Genomic DNA, 22766 nt, shown 5'->3' with positions numbered 1-22766 from the left:
GGGAGGAGCCAGGGACAAAGGTCAAATATATTTCCTATTATACCACAGTGTCTTTGCCCTGCACGGATCTGATATCTTGGAAATGATTTTATAGTGTTCAGGAAACATGTTTGCCTTTATCAGGGAGCAATTTTGACACCCAGGTATTCCAATTATACCCTATTTTGGAGGTGGAGGTGTCAGGCAGTTACACAGACACCTTTAATTGAACTTAGTGCACAGAAGGCTGACTAATTTTTGGTCCAGAAATTCTGTTTTGAATGAAGAGATAATTCACATCCTGTAACAGTCACCATTTTAAAATGTGTAATTAAATGTTTTTTAGTATGTTCAGAGCTGGGCAACTAGCACAATTACCAAATTCTAGAACATTTTCATTACCCCAAAAAGAAACCCTAAACTCACCACTAGTCATTCCCCAAATTCCATATTTTCAGCCCCCAGAAAACAACTAATCTACTTTCTATTCTTTTTTTTTTGATTTGCCCATTCTGCACATTTCATATAAATGGGGATATATATATTAGTTTTTATGGCTGGCTTCTTCCTCTTAGGATAACGGTATGAGGTTCACCGTTGTAGCATGGATCAGTAATTCATTCCTCTTTATGTGTGAATCATATTTCATTTCATGGATATACCACAGATTACCATCCATTTGTCTGTTGATGGATCTTTGGGTCATTTCCATATTTTGGCTACTATGAATAATGTTATATGCATATTTATGTGCATGATTTTGTTTGGACATTTTTTTTTTGAGTGCTGGGGATTAACCATGGGCTACATGCATGCTAGGAAGGCATTCTACCACTGATCTGCTTCCACAGTCCCTGGATATGTTTTGTTTAACTGTTTGAGTGACTGTCAGACTGTCTTCCAAAGCAGCTGCACTGTTTTATATTCTTAGTAGCAATGTGTGAGGACCTTTGTACATAAATTTTTAATAGCCTCCATTGGGGGTGGTGGAGGATATTTTCTGACTAGTTTACTAAATGGAATTTTTTGATACCTACAGCCTTTAAGTGCAGTCTACCATTACTATTTCCTACATTTTTTTCTTTGCTATAAAAGTCACTTAATCATTTAGGTTTTTCTGAGGTTATTTGTTTGTTTGTGGAACTGGCATTTTTAACATATAAGTAGTTGAGAAATGTGGGAAAATTGGAGACAGTTTTCCTTTTCCCATAATTTCCTCTTATGCCGGGCTAGGCTAGGAGGTAAGCAGAGCAGGATGTACCAATAATAAAGAACAAAAGAAAGAGACACTATAAACACTGATCTAGAGGGAAATGGGTGACAGTTATCAAAGAGGGTCCGCATGTTGCCTGTGCTGCTTAAATTCAGGTCAAGTAGCCTGGCCTAGTCTTTCTCTACTTCAGCTTGGGATTTAAAATGTTGTCAGGAAAACCCAGGCATGCTCATTGAAGAAAAGGAGGAAGCACACATCCCTGGGATCCTTAGAAGGTGCCATCACAACCCCAGAAAAGGGCTGGGGATGTGGAAGAGCACTTACCTAGCATGCATCAAGTCATGAGTTTAATCGCCAGTTCCACAAACAAACAAATAACCTCAGAAAAACCTAAATGATTAAGTGACCTCAGGCCTAGCACAGTGGCATACACCTGTGTTCTTGTGATCCCAGTGACTCAGAAGGATGAGGCAGGAGGATTGCAAATTCGAGGCCAGCCTCAGCACTTAAGGAGACCATGTTTCAAAATAAAAAATAAAACGGGCTGGGTATGTGGCTCCACGGTAAAGCAACCTTGGGTTCAATCCCCTCAAAACCAAACCAAACCAAAAAACCATAAAACCCCACCAAAAGCAATAAAGTGATCTCAGGCTGGGACAATAAAACCATGGTTTCCCTATAGAAAGAAAACCCTCCAAAGAGAATGGTTGCAAATACATTGCTTGGTTTTTTCTCTCTTGCAGCTGTCAGAGGAAGAAGAGATCATCGATTTGCTTCTGATGAAAATATTCAGCTTCCTAGGCATTAGCTATAAAGGAGAGCACCCTCAGAGCAGCAGTGACCAGGCTGAATCTGCCCCCAAGGCTTGGGTTCCTCAACCAGCACAAGCTGTTCCCAGTGTTTAAGGTGTTCATCCACCCCAGGCCTGTGCTTACAAGGATTCTAAAGTCTCTCTGGGACAATGGTTGTGTCTGTAGAAGACTTACCAAACCAGCAATTTAAAAAAAAAAAAAAAAAAAGATATCTACCTACATGCATAAAATTGCCCCCCTGTGAGAGCCTGTTTGTTCCAATGCATTTCCCCTTAGAAATAAAAGTCTTCTCTACAGAGCAGTTGTCTTATCTCTTTGGTCAATCAGGGGTTACCTTCAAACAATGCTTGTTCAGAGCTTCTCTGAATACCAACCACGGGTGTGGTATTAGTAGCCTTGGGTTGCTAGAATAGTATCACACACCAGATGGCTTAAACAATAGAGAGTTATTGTTTCATAATAACTGTGGAAGCCAGAAGTCTAAGATCAAGGTATTACTGGGCCATGTTTCCTCTGCGGTACTAGGGAATAATCTATGCCCTTTCCAGCTTTTGAATTTCTTAGTAAGCCTTGGTGTTCCTTAACTACTTCTGTCCTGGCACTTGGCATTTTCTGTGACTCTTCTCATCAGGGTGCCAGTCATATTGGATTAGGGATCCACCCTACTGCAGTATGACTTGAATTAACTAATGCATGACTCTATCCCAACACAGTCATACTCTGAAGAGGTGGGTTAGGACTTTGACCTATCTCTTTAGGGGACACAATCCAATCCATGATAGTTTCTGGACCAAATAAATGTGAGTAATGCTGGATGATTACACTATTAGGTTGGTGGCGGCCAACTTGGTGGCGACTTAGTGGCAACTTAGAACAAAGCAGCCTGTGCCGAAAAAGAACATCAATCAGATGCCGGCGGGAACGCTTGTCAATCAGCCAGATCTCCTGACTAATGCCTGTCAATCAACAGGACCCCCCTGGCCAATCCTGGAATTCAGCCAACTCCCCTGACCAACTTCAAGGGGCCAAGGGACCCTAGAAACATCGTTTCCTGTCCCAAGCCCTTCCCTTCCTGCTGTAAGCCCCATAAAAGTCCAGTCCGGTTGAGCTTCCGCGCAGTTTCTCCTCAGACCCTTGTCCTATCCCCTCGGTGGGTCTGATTGAGTTCCGCCCGGGAGTGATATCTCAATAAAGCCTGTTCAGCGGCCCTTTTAAACCTGCCTCCTTTGGCCATTGCCTGCCCCAACTGATCTGACATATACTTTATGCAAGTTCTTTGGCATGAAATTGTCAGAGTTTTGGTTTGCTCAGTGTGCACTGTAGGATCTCCTGGCATCCACAATGATTCCCAGACTTCTCAAGCCAAGGTTCCAGATACTGAAGCACCTCATCAGGGTGAATGTTCCTACATGACACTCCAGGAACTGTGATCTCCACTGGTGGTCCTTGTAAGGGTAAAATTTCTAAGCTGATTCTAAACTGCAAAATTAAAATGTAAAAGACCTGGGCATAGCAAAGTTCCTCTGCTACACCCAGATTCCTGAGATAGTTAAGACAACGCCCTACTGGCCATTTAGCCTAGGGCCCTGTGCAGTTTGTCACAGGGCCCGAACCAATCAGTTTGAATGTGTAACCCGCTTAGGAATGACCAATCACCCCCGCCCGACCTGTTCCCGCCAATGAATGTGCCAATCACGTCTCAGAGTTGTTGTTCAATTTTCCCCCGCCTCATGATGATTTGTTCTGATGTATGCAAAGCCTACCGCCCTCTCCAGAAAGTGTACTTAAGCACTGCTTGACCTCTGCTCTGGGCTCTGGGCTGCTCTCCCTTCTTGAGTGAGCACGGAGCCCCAGCGCGCTGGAATGGATCCCCAATAAATCTCCTTTTGCCAATTGCATGGAGCCAGTCTCTTGTGTGGTCTCTTTCTCCGATGCTCTGCCGGACCCCTCTTACAGTCCTAAGCTGTGGCTGCTTGCTAGAACCCCTAGACTTCACCCCAGCACATCAAATCTCTAGGCTGGGACCCAGGCATCAATATTTTTGAAGCTCCCTAGAGGACTCCAAGGAGAAGAGAGACTTAAGAACGATGCTGAACTTGGGAACCACAAGTCTGGAGAAAAAAGGACTTACAGCCATTGGTGTAGATGACTGAACACTTCCCTCCCCACACAGAAAATGGTCTTCCTCACACATCCCTTATAGCAGATACTGGAGGTGCCCTAACCCAAATCCATCCCATTGCTAGGAGAAACACGGTTTTGTTCAGTTAGCCATCCACACCTCCTGTTACTGCTGTTGCTTCCCCAATGTTGAAGTATAACACCAGAAAAGCACGCCGAGGCAAGTTTAGAGTGGAAAGTAGAGGCTTTATTTTTTTTTTTTTTAAAGAGTGAGAGAGAGGGAGAGAGAGAATTTTAATATTTATTTTTTAGTATTTGGCGGACACAGCATCTTCGTTTGTATGTGGTGCTGAGGATCAAACCAGGCCGCACGCATGCCAGGCGAGCGCGCTACCGCTTGAGCCACATCCCCAGCCCAGTAGAGGCTTTTTAGACAGCAGAAAAGACTTCTCCTGGAGGAAGAAGGGGACCCAAGAGATGGAATCCGTGGAAGCACAGTTGTCTCCCATTTTTATAGCTGAAGTCTTCATTTAGCTTTCCCGAATTCCTGTCACATTCCTGTCCTTTGTTCTGTCAAGGGTGGGGCACAGATGGGCCAAGGAAGTAATCTGGTCAGGAAGGATTTCTGAGTCAGCATCTTCAAGTTTGCTGAGGGCTGTTCATTAACACTTCTTTGGGATGGGCTTTGGGCCTTGGACTTTTCCCGGACTTCATTAACATTCCAAGAGTTGTTCAACTTTTCCAGGAATTCATTCTAAACATGGCCTCCATTTTGGATCTTACTCGGATATTAGACCCGATTTACCTAACTACACTGACTACCTAACTTTAAATCTGGCTTCACTCCCACACAACTCATGCAGCCACCTCAAGGTAAACCCTAATTTGTCATGGCTTTGGCAAACCATTTCTCTTGACAGTGAGTGGTTTAGGTAGCCATGTGATTGTGACAGTTCTGGATAGTAAAAAGTGAATGGAGTTCTGTCTCTAAGGTACTTTGGGAGTACCTTGGGAGAGGTCTCCTTGCTAATAAAAAGAGACTCACAGAGATAGGGTTCCTATGCTGCTGACACTGTCTGATATAAAACACTTGGAACTTTGGCAGCTACCTTGAGGCCATAGGGGGAAAAATGAATATGGCAGAGCAGAACGATAAGAGGAAAAATACATATTTGATGAGGTCCTTAAATGGCTGTCTTATCCCTGGCAATGAACTACTGATGGTTTTCTAGGTGGATGAGACCTTAGACATCCCATGTCAATTGAATCAGGATCCCATTTTACTACTTTGACAACCAAAACCCACAGACCCACAGGCTCAGGATCGTTTGTAAACAGAGAGCCATATAATTTGCAATAGACATAGAACTTTGGGAATTTCATCTTCTATTTCCCAAAGGCCCATTTATTGCATCATGTATAAACATGAACTATTTACACAGAGAGATCGACCAAATAACCCATAGCAAGGTCTTCACACATTTCCCAATAGACTAGTACAGAAACTCATCCAGATATGTATGATGCCTGTTTCAAACAAGAAAAGGTCTAACATCTGGAGTTTTAAATTCTTCATCTCTTCATTCCCTCTTTCTCATTTACTCTCCACTTCCCTCTTGAGTATAAATATCAAACAGACACCTCCTTTAGTTCTGTTAAGTGGAAAAGATGTCTATCAGCCTAAGATGGATGGGACTCTCCTGACACCCAGAAGAAATGATCACCTTGTTTTCAGGTGCTTGTACCAAATATGCAATAGATGAACTTTCAAAACTCAAGGTGTGAATGTTAAAGATTATCAAGCTGGAGGTGAGTGAGGATTTTTGCTATACTCAGTGCTTGTTAGGGGAAAAAAAGACACATTTGCTACTTTTTTTTTTTTGATGGAAGGGCCTGTGATATGTTCCACTCATTGCTATGTAATCTTCTTCTTCCCACCAAATGAGCTAGTCAAGTTGAGATAAGAATTTTAGGGCATGGGCTCCACTGTTCTGCACTGACTAGTGACAAAACAACAATACAAAGAGAATACTGACATTATAAAAGGTAGCCAAGATCTGGAGTGTACAGTCCATCAATGTGATCCAGTCAGTATCCCAAATGGAGGCAAGTAGAAGCCTATATGTAAAATCCTACTACTGCTGCCTAGCAGCTACTTAAGCTATACTTAAGCCTTCCCATTCCACTCTTGGGCAAGTTACTTAACCTTTCTGAGTCTCCAGGACTTATCTATGAAATGAGAGTGATACCTTCCAGAGTGGGGTTTGAGAAGGATTAACAAGAGGACATTTGCACAGTGCCAGGCACATAACAAGGACTCAATAGGTGGCCATAATTTACTCAGAAAAAAAAAAAGGAGCATGACAGGCCTTGCATGCCTCTGCACAATGTGCTGACAATCCTTCCTATAGGCGTGGGCCAGCTCAGTGCAAAAATCCACATAAGGGAGTGGGGCTTGAGGGAGTGGCGATGGGGCCTACTGTATAAAATCTGTGTTGAAGGTGAGGTCTTTCCCAGAACTTAATTATTTTCTGTACTCTAGAATCTGGACAAGGACTTGGGCTTTTCTCAGAACGACTTGGTCACAGGGCTGGCTGATTAAGCAAGGAACTGTCCATGCTGAGTCTCAGCTTGGCCTTTTGGACACTCCTGAGTTAGAGACTGGCTCCAGTTCAACTTCCACCAAGAAGCCATTCCTGACCCTTGGTAAATTCTTTGCCCTCTGGAATATTCCCGGTTCTGCCTGTCTTTTTGGGGCCTCTTGGGATCTTGTAAGGAAATAAAGTGGGCTCTGGAACTGTTTTCAATATTTCAAAAAAGTCAGAGGAACTGCATGTGTCTATGCGACTTTGGCTAATGCCCAATAATCATCTTTGGGTTGGAATGAATCCAGCTCTGGATGACCTGGCTCCTGTGTAGAAGGGCGGGATCGCATCCTTTAACGGAACTGGAGGTGCCTTACCCTCTCAGGACTCGAGGGCAGGGAAATAAGCCGGCCCAGCAAAACCATCTCCAATCTGGAGCTTTGCTCACTGCTACCGCGGTGACGCTGCTCTGCACGCACTCCGCCGGCCAGGGAGCCGCGGGGCCAGCAGGCCAAGCCCTACAGCTCCCCAGAATGTCCCAGAAGAAGCCCCTCCCCTCCAGTAGGACCTGCCTCCCAGCCCAAGCGGCCCAGCCAGGCCTTCGCCCGACACTAGTCCCCGCCCCTCTTCCGCGACTCCAAACTCTTCCACATGTCCACGCCTCTTTCATACGTCGCCCTATCCGAAGACGAGTACGCCCCTGGAGTCCCCGCCCCCCTGCGCACTGCCCAATCATGACCCGCGCAGTCCGACCAGCCCACTCCCGCCGGGGTCGCTGGGCGGCAGAGGCGACTTCGGCGACCCTCTGTACCCTTGCGAATATGGCGCTGCGAGCAGTCCGGAGCGCGCTAGCTGCGGCCCGCAGCGTGCGGGCAGCCCCTGCGCCCGTTGCGCTCTGCCCGCCGCGGCCCTGGCGGGTGAGGGCGGGCGCTGTTCGGACGCTGCGCACCGGACCCATTCTGCTCTCCGGTAAGCGCGGCGGGCACGTGAGCAGGCCGGCGCCTTCCTCCCTTCGGCTCGCTCCCGGGGCTGAGCTGCACGCGGAGAACGTCGGGTTCCCACTGCTGAGTCCCTGGCGCGGAGCGAGGGTGAGCCCTGCCCTGCGCTTCAGCTCGTTGCTGGCCTCCCTCTTCCCTGCCATGTCTCTAGCTCTTGAGCAGGCGTGAGAAAACACTAGTGATCTTTGTCCCGTGGGTAAAAACGTGGAGCCGGCGGGGGTCCTGCAGGAGCCGGGTAATGGTGTATGGGCCAGCTCCCGCAGGTGAGTTGGCTGCTCGGGCTGGAGAAGCTAAGCAGGCATCACCAAGGTTCTTTGTGACTTTAGTAACTCTCGCATTTGTGTGCTCTTGTGAGACTAAATGTGGAGGTTTTTACTTTGTCTTTAGTTTGCTACATGGGCCACTACTGAGAACTCCCAAGTAAAATTAAGGAGAAGCACTTATTAAAACTGGATTTAGATTTTTACTAGCTAAAATGAGCGTAATGTTGAAAACAGCTGTCTCCTAAAAACGAAAAACGAAAGATAAAGTCTTCTGGACTGTTACAGAAGTTATAACGAGTTATAAAGTCTGTATTAGCCCTTGGGGCTGAAAAAAGACCTAACTTAAACGGACTTGAAATAACTGGGAAACCTGCCCACAAATGGCTTGGCCATTTTGCTGCTTTAGCACAATTAGCGAGTGGAAAAACAGTTTTCTTTCTTTATGCGCAAATACTTGCAAGACTAACTACATTTTGTAAGAACTCAGGCTGCTAATTTAGGATCATAGATCAATATGGCTGTTGTCTCATTGAATTCATTGTTTTACAAATCTGTTGGAACTGGACTTGTTGACATTTTGAAGCATAGTCAATTTTCTTATTTATATTCCCTCAACAATTTGTGACACATTCCAATACATTACCAACTTGAATACAATGGTACTGCATTTCTCAGACAATTTATTTTCATGTCTACGGATTTTCTTTATACTATCTCTAGCTGTTTGCAGTTGCTAGTTATCTATAGTTAAATATTGTCCAAATTATCAATGCCCATTATCTGGTTAAGCACTTAGGTTTTAATTTTTGTTTATTATTTTTAATTGACACAAGAATTGTATGTATTATGGGGTAAAATGTACCTGGATTTGTTTGTTTTTTAGTTTTTTACTTTTTTGGTACTGAGGATTTAACCCAGGGGCTCTTTACCATTAAGCTACATCCTCAGACCTTTCTTTATTTTTTATTTTGAGACAGGGTTTCACTAAAGTTAATAAGGCTGACCTGGAATTTGCCATCCTTCTGCCTCAGGCTCTGGAGTCTGGATTATGGGTGTGCGCCACCATGTCCTGCTGCATCTAGGTTTTTAAAAGCAGATAGATCCAACTTCCAGTTCTGGTTCTACCTCTTATCCGCTGTGAGATCTTGGGCATATGGATTCAACCTCTCTGAATCTGTTTTCCTCATAAAGTGGAGGCAATACTTAACCTCAGAGTTATTGGGTGAATGAAAGGAAATAATGTAACTGCTGTACACACATTCTGTCACTAGGGAACACTGAAGAAATGTTACCTGTTAAATATTAGTGAAGCATCAAATAAATAGTAAGAAACTGACCAACATTTAATGTAAAACATCTAATGACCTGGAAAGGGAAAAAAATCTAAAATTTTAATGAATTATAACTCCTGATTTCTTGATGCCAAAAACCATGTTTTTTCAAGGCCAGTAAGAAAGTAATTATTTACCTAGTCTGTCCTGTTGGTCCAAGGGTTAAAGGAGAATTGTATTAACACTGCTTTTAGCCTAAGTAGCATGCCTGGTTAAAAAAAAACAATCTATGGCTAAAGACATAAGTGCCCTTAGGTGCACTGAGCTTTTGAAGGCTCTGCCTCCTCTACACTTGGGTTGCTCAATTGCTCAGTGATTGCCAGACAACCTGACTCCTGAGATTATCTTCACAATCAGACAAGATGGCCAGGACAGTAGTCTCAGACAGGTCATCCATTTGTATTTGTCCAGCCGTTACTTTCAAAAAGTAAGGGTTTATAACTGGTAAAATCTAAAGTTCTTAAGTTGTAGCAGGACAAGAGGGACAACTGAATGTGTGGCCGAAGTTCTATATATACCATCTATGTAGCCCAGAATCCCCCTTAAGTTTTTCTTTTTTGCAGTGCTGGGGATTGCACTGAAGACCTCACACTTACTAGGCAAGCACTCCACCACTGAGCTACACTCCATACCCTAGTATTCTTTAAACAGCAGTAGCTACTTTCTTCAAGGGCAGGTTGACATTTGATAAAATAATTTTAAGAACTTAATTTATAATTGTTCCAGGAGGCCAGTTTCATTCCTTATAATTAAGCTTCAGTTAAGATGTCTTAGGTCAACTCAACTTAAAGTGGCACATTATTTTTTTTTAGGTTAAATCTTTTGTTGTTGTCTCTGACACCCCACATATGGGGGTCTCACTTTGCTGCTGCCCAGGCTGACCTTGAACACTAGGGTTCAAGTGATCCTTCTGCTTCAGCGTCCATAATAGGTGGGATTATAGGTATGCATCACTGTACCAGCAAGGTAAGGCCTTTTAAAGAAACAATGCCGCTGGTTTTCTGAAATATTGGTCTTCTGTTTTAGTGCGTAAATTCACAGAGAAACATGAATGGATAACTACAGAAAATGGTATTGGAACAGTGGGAATCAGCAATTTTGCACAGGTATTGTCTTGAAATATTTTTGATAGTGTCCTCTCATATAACTTGCTTACTTTATATAGTACTTTCAGCCTTTTTAAAAGCTCTTGGAAGAAAATCAGAGATAAATCAAGTAAAGTGTACTTTAGTTAGGTCAGTATGTGGTATTTTAAGAAATCCTGGGTTATTGCTTAAGAGTAGGAAACATACCTTATTCCAGAAGGCCATAGGTTTTATATTGAATAGTTAAGGAAAGAAGAAAAAGGAGCAAACAAAAGTGTTGGAGGGTTGCCAGCATTTTGTGGCTACTGTGATACCCACATGGCCTAGGGCCATAAAGAAGAGGGAAAACTCAAATAAGCACAGATTAACACATAGAAACATATTTAATTTTTCTCTACTAATTTGCCTATTTCCATGGACCTCATAGTAGCATGGGACAGTGACTTTCAATTAGATTTGTGTAAGGGGCAAGGCAGGAGAAGAAAGAGGAAGTGGGAGGACACAATTCCTCAGAAATGCTAGATAGATTTTTGGGTATCGAGAGTCACTGACTTTATCAGCATACCTGTGTACCATGGGGTGCAGCACAGAGTGTTTGGGAAATACTGTGTAAGATGCTGTCTTTGTCTCCTGGTGTTTATCCATGAAAGTCACCCACATGGAAACGACATAGTAAACAACAGGTGGAAGGGGTTTCCAGGTACTGCCAGGGATTGTGGTCCACTCACCTGATGGAGAGCAGCCTTATCTCCTGGAGTGCATGTCTATTAGGACTGTGGTCCACAGATCCAGTGAGTTGGATACAGCTAGAGCAGTAGGGATCATGGCCTAAGTAGAGCTGCAGAGGTGGGAAAGCAGTCTGTTAGTGCTGAGAAGAGCTAGTAACTATTTGTAGCACATAGATTGTGCTGGGGGTCACTTCAGGTGAGGGGCCAGATTTGGCTGGTGGGTGGCCTGTTGCAGCTTCTGAATGAAGAACAGACTGCACACTTTTAAAGGGTTGAGAGGAAGACCAAAGAATCTAGTCTCCTGAGTATAAAAATATGTTGCCTGAATTACAGGGAATTCAGTGTTTTGTCCCTACTTACTGGGGAATTTAATTTGATGACTTAAAGAGTTTTTTGTGTTTTTGTTTTTTAGGAAGCTCTGGGAGATGTTGTTTATTGTAGTCTTCCTGAAGTTGGAACAAAATTGAAAAAACAAGGTAAGAATTTTTCTCATCTTGGAATGTCACAAATCATGCCATAAATTTTCATTGTCTGTCTTTACCTGAACACCTAAGCGGTTTGTTGTTTTATAAAGGCTGGGGATAGGTGGACACAGGGTTAGTTCACTGAGAGCCATTAAGGACACCTCCACTTGGTGAAACTTTCTGCCTCAGTGTTTCGAGAGTCCGAAGAGGGGCAGGGTCTCCTTTGTTTTTGTTGAGAAAGAATGTCTCGACCAGAAATCTCAGCAAAGGCGTTCTCACATTTTACCAGGCAGGTCTGGGTTGTTTTTTCCTGACTAGCTGTAAGGGATGGTGAGAAGGAGAATTTTGAGACTTGATAATGAAAGGCATAAAAAGAGGGAAATGACTCTTAATGCCACCCTCCTCACCTCTACACGTGTGGATTGGTACTGTATAATTTTGCTGAAGCTTATTAAGTTTAACAGGCTTGGGGTCCAGGTGGCACACACCTATAATCCCATGACTTGGGAGGCTGAGGTGGGAGGATTGCAAATTTGAGACCAGCCTAAGCAATTTAGTGAGGTCCTGTCTCAAGAATGAAAAAAAAGGGGGGGGGGGTACAACTCAGTCTAGAGTGCCCCTGGCTTATGCCACTACCACATACACACACACAAGAGAAGTGGGGGGGGGGGGGAGAAATTGCCTTTTGTTTATTTTCTAATGTTTTGAGCACCCAGGCCATTCATTGATTGTTAACATAAAACCTCAAAATGCTATGAAGATGATAATCTCTTTTTTTTTTTTTTTTTTGTAGTGGGGATTGAATCCAGGGGTGTTTGACCACCTGACCATTGAACTACATCTCCTGCACTTTATAAAAAATATTTTAAGACAGGGAGTCATCAAGTTGCTAGGATTACATGTGTGTGCCACAAGATGCTAATTTCCTTTAAGCACTATTTTTAAAAATCCCACAAATTTTGATGATGTATTCTCATTATCACTTATTTCAAAGTATCTTTCAATTTCCCATCTGATTTCTTTGATCCACAAATTATTTGAAAGTATGTTTATTTTTAAATATTTGAAGTTTTCCTAGATCGCTCATTATTACTAATTTTAAACTTAAATTTGTTGTAAGTAAAGGAACATACTGTGTAAGATTTTAATTTCTGAAGCTGTGACTTACATTATGGTTCAGCATATGATCTTAGTGTTTCATGTGTACTTAAAAAGACTGCATTCTTTGTTTATTGAATATCTTAGTTTGGGCTATTGTAAACTGTACCACAGATGAGGATGCTTATGAGTATCAGAACTGTATTATAGTTTCTAAGTTCTGGAGGCTAGAAATCTGAGATCAGGTAATAGTATGGTTTGGTCTGGGTGGGGCCTTGTCTGGGCTGCAGATTGCTATCTTCTGGTAACCTTATAAGGCATAAAGAAAGGGAGAGAACTTTTGGGGGTCCCTTTTATAGGAACACTTAGCCCATTCCCAAGGGTTCCTCTTGCCAGAGGCCTCACCTCATATCATGGTGGGGTAAGGGTTAACTTTCAGTTGATTGATGGTACTGTTTTAGTATTGATGGTACTGTTCAAACTGTCCTTACACCAACAAATCAACTTCCCACTTAACTCCTGGTTAAGTAGAAAATTGGGTGGGTGGCTTCTGAAAGATCTGCATTCTAACCTGCTTTATAGGGAAACACTTCATTTCAAAATCTGGACCTACTTTCTTCAGTTTGCTATAATCCACATTCACCGAGTAGAACTATTGATCATCAGGGCCCAGTTTGTTCAGGGTTCTGGGTTATTTTTTTCCCAGCTGACTTTCTTTTCCTTTCTTCACTGCTCGGAACCACACATGCTGTTTTCAGAGGTTTAGTCCATAGATGGCTGGCTCCAAGCAGAACTTCTTAGTGGAAGGGTATGGAGAAGGAAGGTTGCTCAGCTCGTGGCAGTGGGAAGCAGAGAGAGTTAGAAATAGTTAATTATATGCACTTTTAATAAAAGATTCTTGGTCTTGCTGATGAGTTGATCCATTTGCTGTTTTAAAAAATGCCCCCTTTTTATTTTTTTAGTTATAGTTGGACACAATACCTTTATTTTATTTATTTTTATGGGGTGCTAAGGATCAAACTTAGGGCCTTGCACATGCTAGGTGAGTGCTCTACTGCTGAGCCACAACCCCAGCCTGAAAAAAATGTCCCTTTTTATCTCTGGTAAATTCTTGTTTTGAAGTCTACTTTGATTTTTTTTACAGTACTGGGATTGATCCCAGGGCCAAGGCAAACACTCCACCAATGAGCTACATGCCTAGCTCTTTGTTCTTAATGATGCTATGCTAACTTTCAAGTGTGTTCCTTAAAGACGGCTTATAGTTTGGTCTTATTTTCTTGTCCATCTGACGTCTGCCTTTTGATGATTATTTAGTCATTTTACTGTAATACTGATATATTTGAGTTTAGGTCTTTGCTTTCATTTTGTCCTGTTCTTTTGCCTTTCTAAATTTTGGTGTTGGATTTTTATTTTTTCCATTTTGTTTTAATTTATTTTATTTTTTTTGTAGTGGGGATTGAACCCAGGGGTGCTTACTACTTAACTATATCCCCAGTCCTTTTTAAAATTAAATTTGGAGACAGGGTCTTGCTAAGTTGCTGAGGCTGGCCTCGAACCTCCTGCCTCAGCCTCCTGAGTCTCTGGTATTATAGGTGTGCCACTACAGCTGGCCTCCACTGGTTTTTAGAGTATACCTCTTTGTACTGTTCAACAGTTGCTCACAGTATGTCATATTATCACAGTTTATTTAGAGGTAAATACATCACTTCACATAGCATGTCAGACATTTAGGACAGTAACTTTCCTGTCCATTCACTGTGCTGTTCAGTGTTCTGCATTAACAGATGCATACGCTCTACAACATGGTATTATAGTTTTTGCTTTAAACAATAGAGTGCCTTGTATAGAAATTAAGAAGAATATGTTTTGTATTTATTCATATTTACCAGTTGTAACACTTTCTCTCCTCACTGTAGATTTGAGGTGTCATCTTGTTATCACCTTCAGCGCAAGAAATTGTAGTATTTCTTGAAGTGAGGATGTGCTTATGCCTCCTTATTTATCTGAAAATGTCTTTGCTTCACTTATTTTACTTTTGGCCTTTTTTTCTATAGATATACATAAAGATGAAATTCACTGGTATATTCATATATATATATATATATATATATATATACACACACATAGATTTTTCCAATCTTTTAAAAAAGTTTTTATGTTTTTTAGTTATACATGACAGTAGTCTATTTTGACATATTTATACAAACATGGACTTTATCTTATTCTTATTAGGATCCCAGACTTGTGGATGTACACAATGTTGAGATTCACTGTGATGTATTCACATAAGTACATAGGAAAGTTAGGCCAGATTCATTCCACTGTCTTTCCTATTCCTATCCCTTTGCATCTATTCTTGAAGGATATTTTTGCTTTGTATGGAATTCCTGGTGACAGATTCCCCCTCCCCTGTCCTCAGGGCTTCATAGTTTTCATTCCATTGTGGCTGGCTTCTGTTTTTTGGAATGAAAAGTCAGCTATTCTGTCATTCTCCTTTGAGTATCAAATTTGGAGATTTATTTTGGTCATTATTTCTGCTTTTATTTTTTTCCTAATTCCTTTCTCTTGTGAGTTCAGTTGTATGTTTGTTGGATCATCTGATATGTCCCACAGGTCCTTTTGACTCTGGTAACTTTTTTTTTTTTTTTAATATTTTTCTAGTTGTTGATGGACTTTATTTTATGTGGTGCTGCTGAGGATCGAACTTAGTGCCTTATGCTTGCTAGGCAAGCACGCTTCCACTGAGCCACAACCCTAGCCCCTGGCTCTGGTAACTTTAGCGTGGTTAATTTCGGTTGATTTTTCTCTTCACCTTCATTGGTCTTCTGTTGTCCCCAGTCTGCTATTAGTTCTCTGTATTGAGTGTTCTATTTTAGGTATTAGACTTTCCATTTCTAGAGCCTCCATATAAAATTTTCCATTGCAAGTATTCCTCCTCATATTCCCTCACTGCAATAAAGACTGTCTCTGAGCAACTTCCTAAGAGCTACTTGAAGTTTCTCTGCTAATTCCAACATATGGGTTATTTTGGAATCCATTCCTGTTAATGCCTTTATCTTTTTACTGTGATTCCATTCCTCCTACGGTTTCAGCCCCCAATTCCCAGCCACTCTGGCAGCTCTACACTCTCCTCTGACCCCTCTGCCGAACAAACTGTCTCTTTGCATGTGCAGTCACACTGTGTGGGAGTGAGATCTCACCTAGTTTGGTACCTTTCTGATTGCTCTCATATAATGTGGTCTGATATGGGGTGCTTCAGCATTACTGGAACTCCTAAGGTTTTTTCTTTTTTCTGAGACATAGTTACTCAAAGAAAATTGAGTTTAACTGAACATCATAAACACATCTAGTATTCAGATAAAATCATCATTTGTTATTTTCGGTGTCCAGGACAGATAGGCTCACTTTATTGAGGGTATTTATACCTTCTAATAGGAGTTACGAACGTGACAAAACCTATGTTTTTTTTTTTTTCCAATTAAAGAAATTAAAGTGTTTTTTTTGTTTGTTTGTTTATTTTGTTTTGGGTACTGGGGATACTTTACCTCTGAGCTACATCCCCTGCCCCTTCTTCTTTTTTCTTTTGAGACAGAGTATTGCTAAGTTGCTGAGGCTGGCCTCCAACTTGTGATCCTCTTGCCTCAGCCCCCAGGAGCTGGGAATACAGGCATGTGCCACCATGCCAGGTGAAATGTAAAATTTTTAAAAATCACGATTTTAGGAGAGATGACCATTTCTCCATATTTTGTATTTTCAAGTCTTTGACTTCACGTTTAATATTTAAAATTTTTTTTTCTCCATTTAGATGAGTTTGGTGCTTTGGAAAGTGTGAAAGCTGCCAGTGAACTCTATTCTCCTCTATCAGGAGAAGTAACTGAAATTAATGAGGCACTTGCAGAAAACCCAGGGCTTGTGAACAAATCTTGTTATGAAGATGGTAAGTTGTTTCTTACATTTTTATCCTGATAATCTAATGAAATGTGTGCTAGTAGCAGTTTTCTCCATTTTATAGATGAATTGAGCTCCTCCTCTCCCCAATTTTCCTGTCAGGAGCATGCAGCCAGTAAATAGCAAATTTAAGATTAGGTTGTGGTTCTTTGCCTGCCATCTCACCCTTCTTTCTGCTGCTTTTTGATGCCTTTAACTGCAGCAGGTACAGTATGGGTCTATCTTTTATTAAAGAAAGATGTACTTGGCCTTACATATTTGAATCCTGTATTTATAGTTTTAAATGATAGTTGTTCATGCTTCTTATAATCTATTTTTAATTTATCATGGTATACTCTATTCTGGCTGTAAATTCTTTCCAATTATAATATACAAATATATTAATTCTTAGTGCAAGAGAATCACAAGTTCAAAGCCAGTCCCAACAACTTAGTGAGGATCTAAGCAACTTAGTAAGACCCTGTCTCAAAAAATAAAAAGGCTGGGGATATAGCTTAGTGGTTGAGTCCCCCTGGGTTCAGTCTCTGGTACAAAAAAAAGTTCCATAAATAATGTATTATTTGTGTACATTGGATTAATTCAAGCAATTGATCTAGTATACTAGAGGCACTCGGAAATTTACATATTGAATGAATTTGACCTTTTAAAAAGGTAATTTGGGGGCTGGGTTGTGGCTTAGTGGTAGAGTGCTTGCCTAGCATGCATGAGGCACTGGGTTGATCCTTAGCCACATAAAAATAAAATAAAGATAATGGGTCCACCTAAAACTAAAAAATAAATATTAAAAAAAAAGCAATTTGGAATGTAAGCTTTTTGTTTTGGTTGCAGGTTGGCTGATAAAGATGACACTGAGTGACCCTTCAGAACTGGATGACCTAATGAGCGAAGAAGCGTATGAGAAATATGTAAAATCTATTGAGGAGTGAAAATGGCACCCTAAATAAACTAGTGTGGAATAACTGCAGCAGTTGTCTTATAGAAGACTTAAAAAACTATTCTTAACAATGCTACTGGAAGAAGATACCCTTTAACTTCCCAATGACTGCCGATAAACACAATATGCATCTTTTTTATAATTCCTTATGATTTTTAGAGTAGGCACTAGGTTGATATCAGAATTCATGAAATTATCTGTGGTAAAAATACTTATAAAAATAAGTATGTAATTCAAGGATAATCTTGTTATAAGCCTAATATAATACTGTAACATGCTTACATCCATCCCTGGATCTGGGTCAATATACTTAATGATCTTCCACTTGAAAAAAAACTGGACATAGAGGAAAGTGTGTGTTGTACAGTGTCAGAAGAACAATACTGTCTTAATTTTATAATGTACTGCATTCACTGGTGTTATTTTTATACACTGAAACAGCAGCTTGCAACAAAATAATAAAATATTCAACTTCATTAATCATGTTTTTTGTTTTGACATTAATATTCCTTTTAGGGACTCTGCTATTATTTATGAAAATGGTCCTTTCAACTTCTGCAAAGTCTTTTTTCTTTTTCTGTGGTGCTGGAGATCAAACTAGGGCCTTGAGCAGGCTAAGCATGCACCATCTATCACTGAGCTACATCCCCAGCCCTGGAAACATAATTTTTGAAAAAAATATTTAAGCTATAACAAAGGTTTAAGGGAAATTTTTCTTTTAGTTACAAATCAGTGTTTTTCTGAAGTGAAAATTTAATTGCTTGATAGCATTTAACACTTTTGTCGTTTTTCATCATATTAGGTTAGAAGAGGAAAAACAAGGGAAGGAGGAAATTTTGATCTGCATAGCACATGGTGTCTTTAAGAAGTTAAACCATATTCAGAGGTTTCCACTTCAGTAATAGGAATAGAAGTGGACATGGTGGAGCTTTATGGGCTCAGGAGTTGACTGACTGAATACTCTTGGAGCTTAAGCATATTTAGAGTACCAATGGTATTTTCAGATGACTAACATAGCATATACCCTCCAATTTAGTCAATTGTAAAATGCTGACTTGGGGCAGGGCAGGTTATATATGTATAAATAAATATATATGCATAAGGCACAAGCAGACACCTCTATTTCCCCTTTTACTACAGGGAAAAGGACACATTTAGTTACTACCACCTGGTGGTAATAGCAAATATGAGAACTTAGAAAAACTGGGTGGGTAAATATAGTTTCTTTGCTTCTCAGCACAAAAATCATTCTTTTCCAAACTGAGCTTAAGGCCAAGTGTGCCTTATCAAGGAAGTACCTGAGTCCTGAATGACTGTCTCCTTGTTTCTCTTATGAAATTACCAGGTTAATTAATCTGCTTTGGAAATAGGGATGAATAATAATTATAGCGAAGGTGATCTAATATATTACCTTTGATCTTTACAACCACCAGAGTTAGGTAGGACTATCCTTTATGTCCACCACTTCAAAGATAAGAAAGTGATAGAGATAAGAGATCTGTCATAAATATTTGGGTGGTGGTGGTAAGGGTTTTCATCTGTCTTGGTCTACTTTTCCACAGTCCCTTAGCTATGTTAACTACAGGTTGAGCTTCCCTAATCTTAAGATCCAAAATGTTTCAAAATCTGGATCTTTGTGAATGCTAACATGATGCTAAATTGGGAAATTTCACATCTGATCTTATGTGATGGAAGGCAGCCAAAATGCAGGGACACTAAAAATACTCTTTTAAGATTACCTTCAGACTATGTATAATGAATATCATGTTTAGGCTTGGGTTCTATCACCAACAATCTCATTATGCATATGCAAATATTCCAGAATCCAAAGAAACCTGAAACACTTCTGGCATTTAGGATAGGTGATACACCACTATATAAAAATACTTAAATGGGAATGGGGGTAGGGAAGGGATATTCTAACACTGGGAAGCAGAAATGGCCAATCTTGACTATCATTTCTGAAAGAAGTGGGCAATCACTCCCATCCCTTCCTAAGGACACAAACAACTTTCAAAGAGCAGAAAACTGAGCAACTTGGTTTTTTTTTACTTAACTATGAAGCCAATTTCATTGTCATTAATTTGTGACACCAAAAATAGACTTTTGTTTTTTGCCTTACCGTGGTAGGCAAGAACTCTACTATTGAGCTATACTCAAGACCCTCAAAATCCAGGCTTTGGCCCTTCAAATTGACTAAATTAGTAGAATTTTATTTCCCTGACCTCAAACTCCTCTAAGGTTTTGGCCTTAGCAGAGCACCTTAATAAAGGCCTTGATAAATGCTTTCTAGTAATATGAAATCTTCAGAAATGAAGTAGGTTGCCCTGTGTAAAAATTTTTCATATCACCCACCTCAGGTGCTTTAGAGGCTTACAGCATCAGGCTTTAGTGACACCACTAGAGGGCACTCTGCACAGACCTGGTATGGAAGTGAGGCTAGTTTTTCAGACCAGTACAACTCCATTCATCAGCACATCACAATTTCTTACTCTTTTCCCCCAAGTTTTGCTGTTTTTCTGGGGCTGCTTATAAGAGTACAGCTCATCCTAAGTTTAAAAAAAATACACTTAAAATAGTGTTTTTTGGGAGTCTGGGTATGTCATTCCATAATAGAGTGCTTACCTAGTATGTGAGAGATCCTGGGTTTAAACCTCAGCACTGAAGGGGGAAAAAAAAGTCCTAGCTATAAGTGTCTTCATTACTGCTCAACAGTCATGTAGTTTTTAAGATCTAATCATACATGCCTTCCATCTCAGAGGGGACCCTTTCCATTGGGATTAAATTCTTCTGTGCAACAAGGCTTTACTGTTGAGCAAATACCCATCTGTCTTCCCCCCTTCTTTAAATAGATTTTATTAGAACATTTTTTAGTTTCACAGCAAAAGTCAGTAGAAAATAAAGTTCCCATATACTCCTTGTCTTTGTCTCTCCTGCACACCAAGATTTTCCTAGGTCCACTCATAGTTTTGTCTTTGAAACATCCCTTTTGCTAGAGTTCTACTTGTTTTTGGAATAATTATTAGCTAATTACTCTCCTTTAACATTTCTGATTAATTATGCTTTCAGGCTTTTGCCTTCTGGATTTCAACAGTAATTACAGAAGATTTCAAACAGGGGCATACAGGCACACTTACTATGAAAGAAATCAGTTTCCAGATCTTTAAATTTTCACATGTACCTAAGAGAATGTCCTTTCAGTAAAGTTGTTTAATTAGGGGTCATACATTAAATTTAGTTAAAGACTTTTGGTAACTCCCCCCAAACTGAGAAACACCTGTAACCACTGTCATTTGGGAGGCTGAGGTGGGAGGAACTCAAGTTTGAGACTATCCACAAGACCTTGCCTCAAAACAAAAAAGGGCAGGGCATGTAGTTCAGTGGTACAGCACCTGTGGGTTCAATTCCCAATGCCACAAAAGCAAAACAAACAACTGAGAAAGTAGCTTTATGACTGGATAACAAATCCTGCTAGTCAGGTGGATCCAAATTCTGTTTTTAAGAAAGGTGAAGGAGGACAAAGCAAATTGTCAGTTGAAAGAACATTAAAATATTTTTTGGTTAATGATTACTATGTGAATTTTGATGTAAAAAGTTTTTGAGACACTGATAACAAAACTGCTTCCATTTGCATCTTCATATTTGTTAAGATATCTCAACTGACATTCATGAAAAAATGTAATTATGGCTGAATCTACCTCATTTTAGTAATATAATACATACACATACATACATTAATGGAGGAGAGGAAAAGCTTTGTCCATTTCATTCTGATACACTTCTAATAATATATTTTGCTTAATATTTTACTAAAATATTTGTCAAGAGTAGGAATAAAGAATTATTAGGAAAAATTTAACTGTTTAGCTGTGACCACCTTAGGAAAATTGTTTCCTTTTCAATTTATATATATTTATATATATATAGTTGTTGCTGAAAGCTGTAACAGACTTACTTAAAGTAAGTTTTGACTATAAATATGTTAGAATAAAGAATAAAAATAGTTATAAATTTAAGGAGAAAAAGCAGTGGAAGATTATTCACTGTTTAGCTAGGTTATTCAGACATTTTAAAGTAGATGTTGATGGGTAGGTATCAAATTGCTATTGAACTTGTATTACTTTTAAGAGTGATAGATTTATATATATATATATGTGTGTGTGTATAGATATTATATATATATAATATATATTTTAAATAAAAAACCCTAAAAAAGTAGTTATTTTACAAGAGTACTTGGTTCCAACATCATAATGTAACATACACAACATTTATTTCCATAGCTTTACATGTTCTTAAATCAATGCTGTAGGTTGCGGCTGTGGCTCAGTGGTAAGAGTGCGTGCCTAGCACGTGTGAGGCACTGGGTTCCATCCTCAGCACCACATAGAAATAGGTAAATAAAGGTATTGTGTCCATCTACAACTAAAAACAAATTTTTGAGCGAAGCCTAAAAATACTGCTGTATATTGTGTACAAAAGCAGTAATACCTGGCTATCTTTCCAAACGCCTTTAATCTCAGTGGTAAAGAGGACTTAGACGCTAATGATCCCCACGGCAGGAACATTCGCTTTCGGAGCCGTAAAGCTGAGGGGCCTTGGACTCAGACTCCAGGAGCGCCGGCCCACCGCTCAAAGCCTGACTCCAGGCAGAGGTTCCCGCCCCTGGGTGCACCCTCGAGAGCTCCAAAGCACCAGCGCCACAGGCGGGCAGCGGAGGGGCGGTCTGCAACGTCGTCAACCAACCGCCGAGTAAGCACTCCAGGGTGGCTCTTCTTCCATTGTCACCAGAAGTTCAGTGTCAGTTGGTACTGCTTTAGTCAAGGAAAACAAAAAACAAGGAACCCTCCCATGGGCCTGCATCACCCAGGCACAGGTTCTCCGAAGGGCAGGGGCAGAGTCGCCCAGAAGGGACAGGTGGCAAAGCGTCTGGCTGCCCCGCATCTCCCAAACGCCCTGGAAGACACGGATACTCGGCTCAATGTCGGCGATAGTGGTTGACAAGCTCTCTGCCGGAGCAGTGGTCGCGTGGGTTTTTGACCGGAAGCCGGTCCCAACGTCCCGGCTCTCAGTCACCGCCGCAGGGTACCTAGCACGCCGACTGGGCTACCGCCGCGGAAACCAGGGACCTTCCACAAGTCGGGAGGCGCGCGGCCGCGCAGAGCCTGTCGGGAGCACGCACGCCTCACGCTCCCGGCTTTGTTGTA

The 22766-nt window shown here is 40.9% G+C and overlaps 2 protein-coding genes and 1 long non-coding RNA gene across 6 annotated transcripts in view; 2 read left to right on the top strand and 1 right to left on the bottom strand.

Annotated features, from left to right (window-relative positions):
* The window catches only part of Pkd1l3 (polycystin 1 like 3, transient receptor potential channel interacting), an 80500-nt gene extending 78200 nt beyond the window's left edge, over window positions 1-2300 (top strand). The window contains exon 43 of the mRNA XM_021721755.3: window positions 1936-2300. Within this exon, the coding sequence (XP_021577430.2) occupies window positions 1936-2097 (162 nt within the window). The 3' untranslated portion in view covers window positions 2098-2300. The remainder of the gene's footprint in view (window positions 1-1935) is intronic.
* LOC110597470 (uncharacterized) overlaps window positions 1-22760 on the bottom strand; it is a 72213-nt gene extending 49453 nt beyond the window's left edge. For 3 of the 4 annotated variants that reach the window (XR_013431040.1, XR_013431041.1, XR_002483236.3), the window contains exons 1-3: window positions 22533-22760; window positions 22051-22370; window positions 11116-11225 (exon numbers count right to left, since the gene is read on the bottom strand). This is a non-coding gene — a long non-coding RNA (uncharacterized LOC110597470). Of the gene's footprint in view, window positions 1-11115; window positions 11226-21815; window positions 22371-22532 lie in introns of those variants that run through there. The other variant, XR_013431039.1, reaches the window with a different exon arrangement.
* On the top strand, window positions 7457-18039 carry Gcsh (glycine cleavage system protein H). The gene is made up of 5 exons (XM_005318461.5): window positions 7457-7679; window positions 10329-10408; window positions 11528-11591; window positions 16483-16614; window positions 17454-18039. Exons 1-5 carry the CDS (start codon window positions 7532-7534, stop codon window positions 17549-17551), a joined length of 522 nt encoding a protein of 173 aa, XP_005318518.2. The 5' UTR covers window positions 7457-7531; the 3' UTR covers window positions 17552-18039.
* Window positions 22761-22766: the final 6 nt, after the last annotated feature.

This window comes from Ictidomys tridecemlineatus, chromosome 15 (assembly GCF_052094955.1).
Source record: "Ictidomys tridecemlineatus isolate mIctTri1 chromosome 15, mIctTri1.hap1, whole genome shotgun sequence".
NCBI classification, from domain to species: Eukaryota; Metazoa; Chordata; class Mammalia; order Rodentia; family Sciuridae; genus Ictidomys; species Ictidomys tridecemlineatus.
The sequence above is the reverse complement of the archived record's forward strand: the minus strand, read 5'-3'. Positions and strand labels throughout refer to the sequence as shown.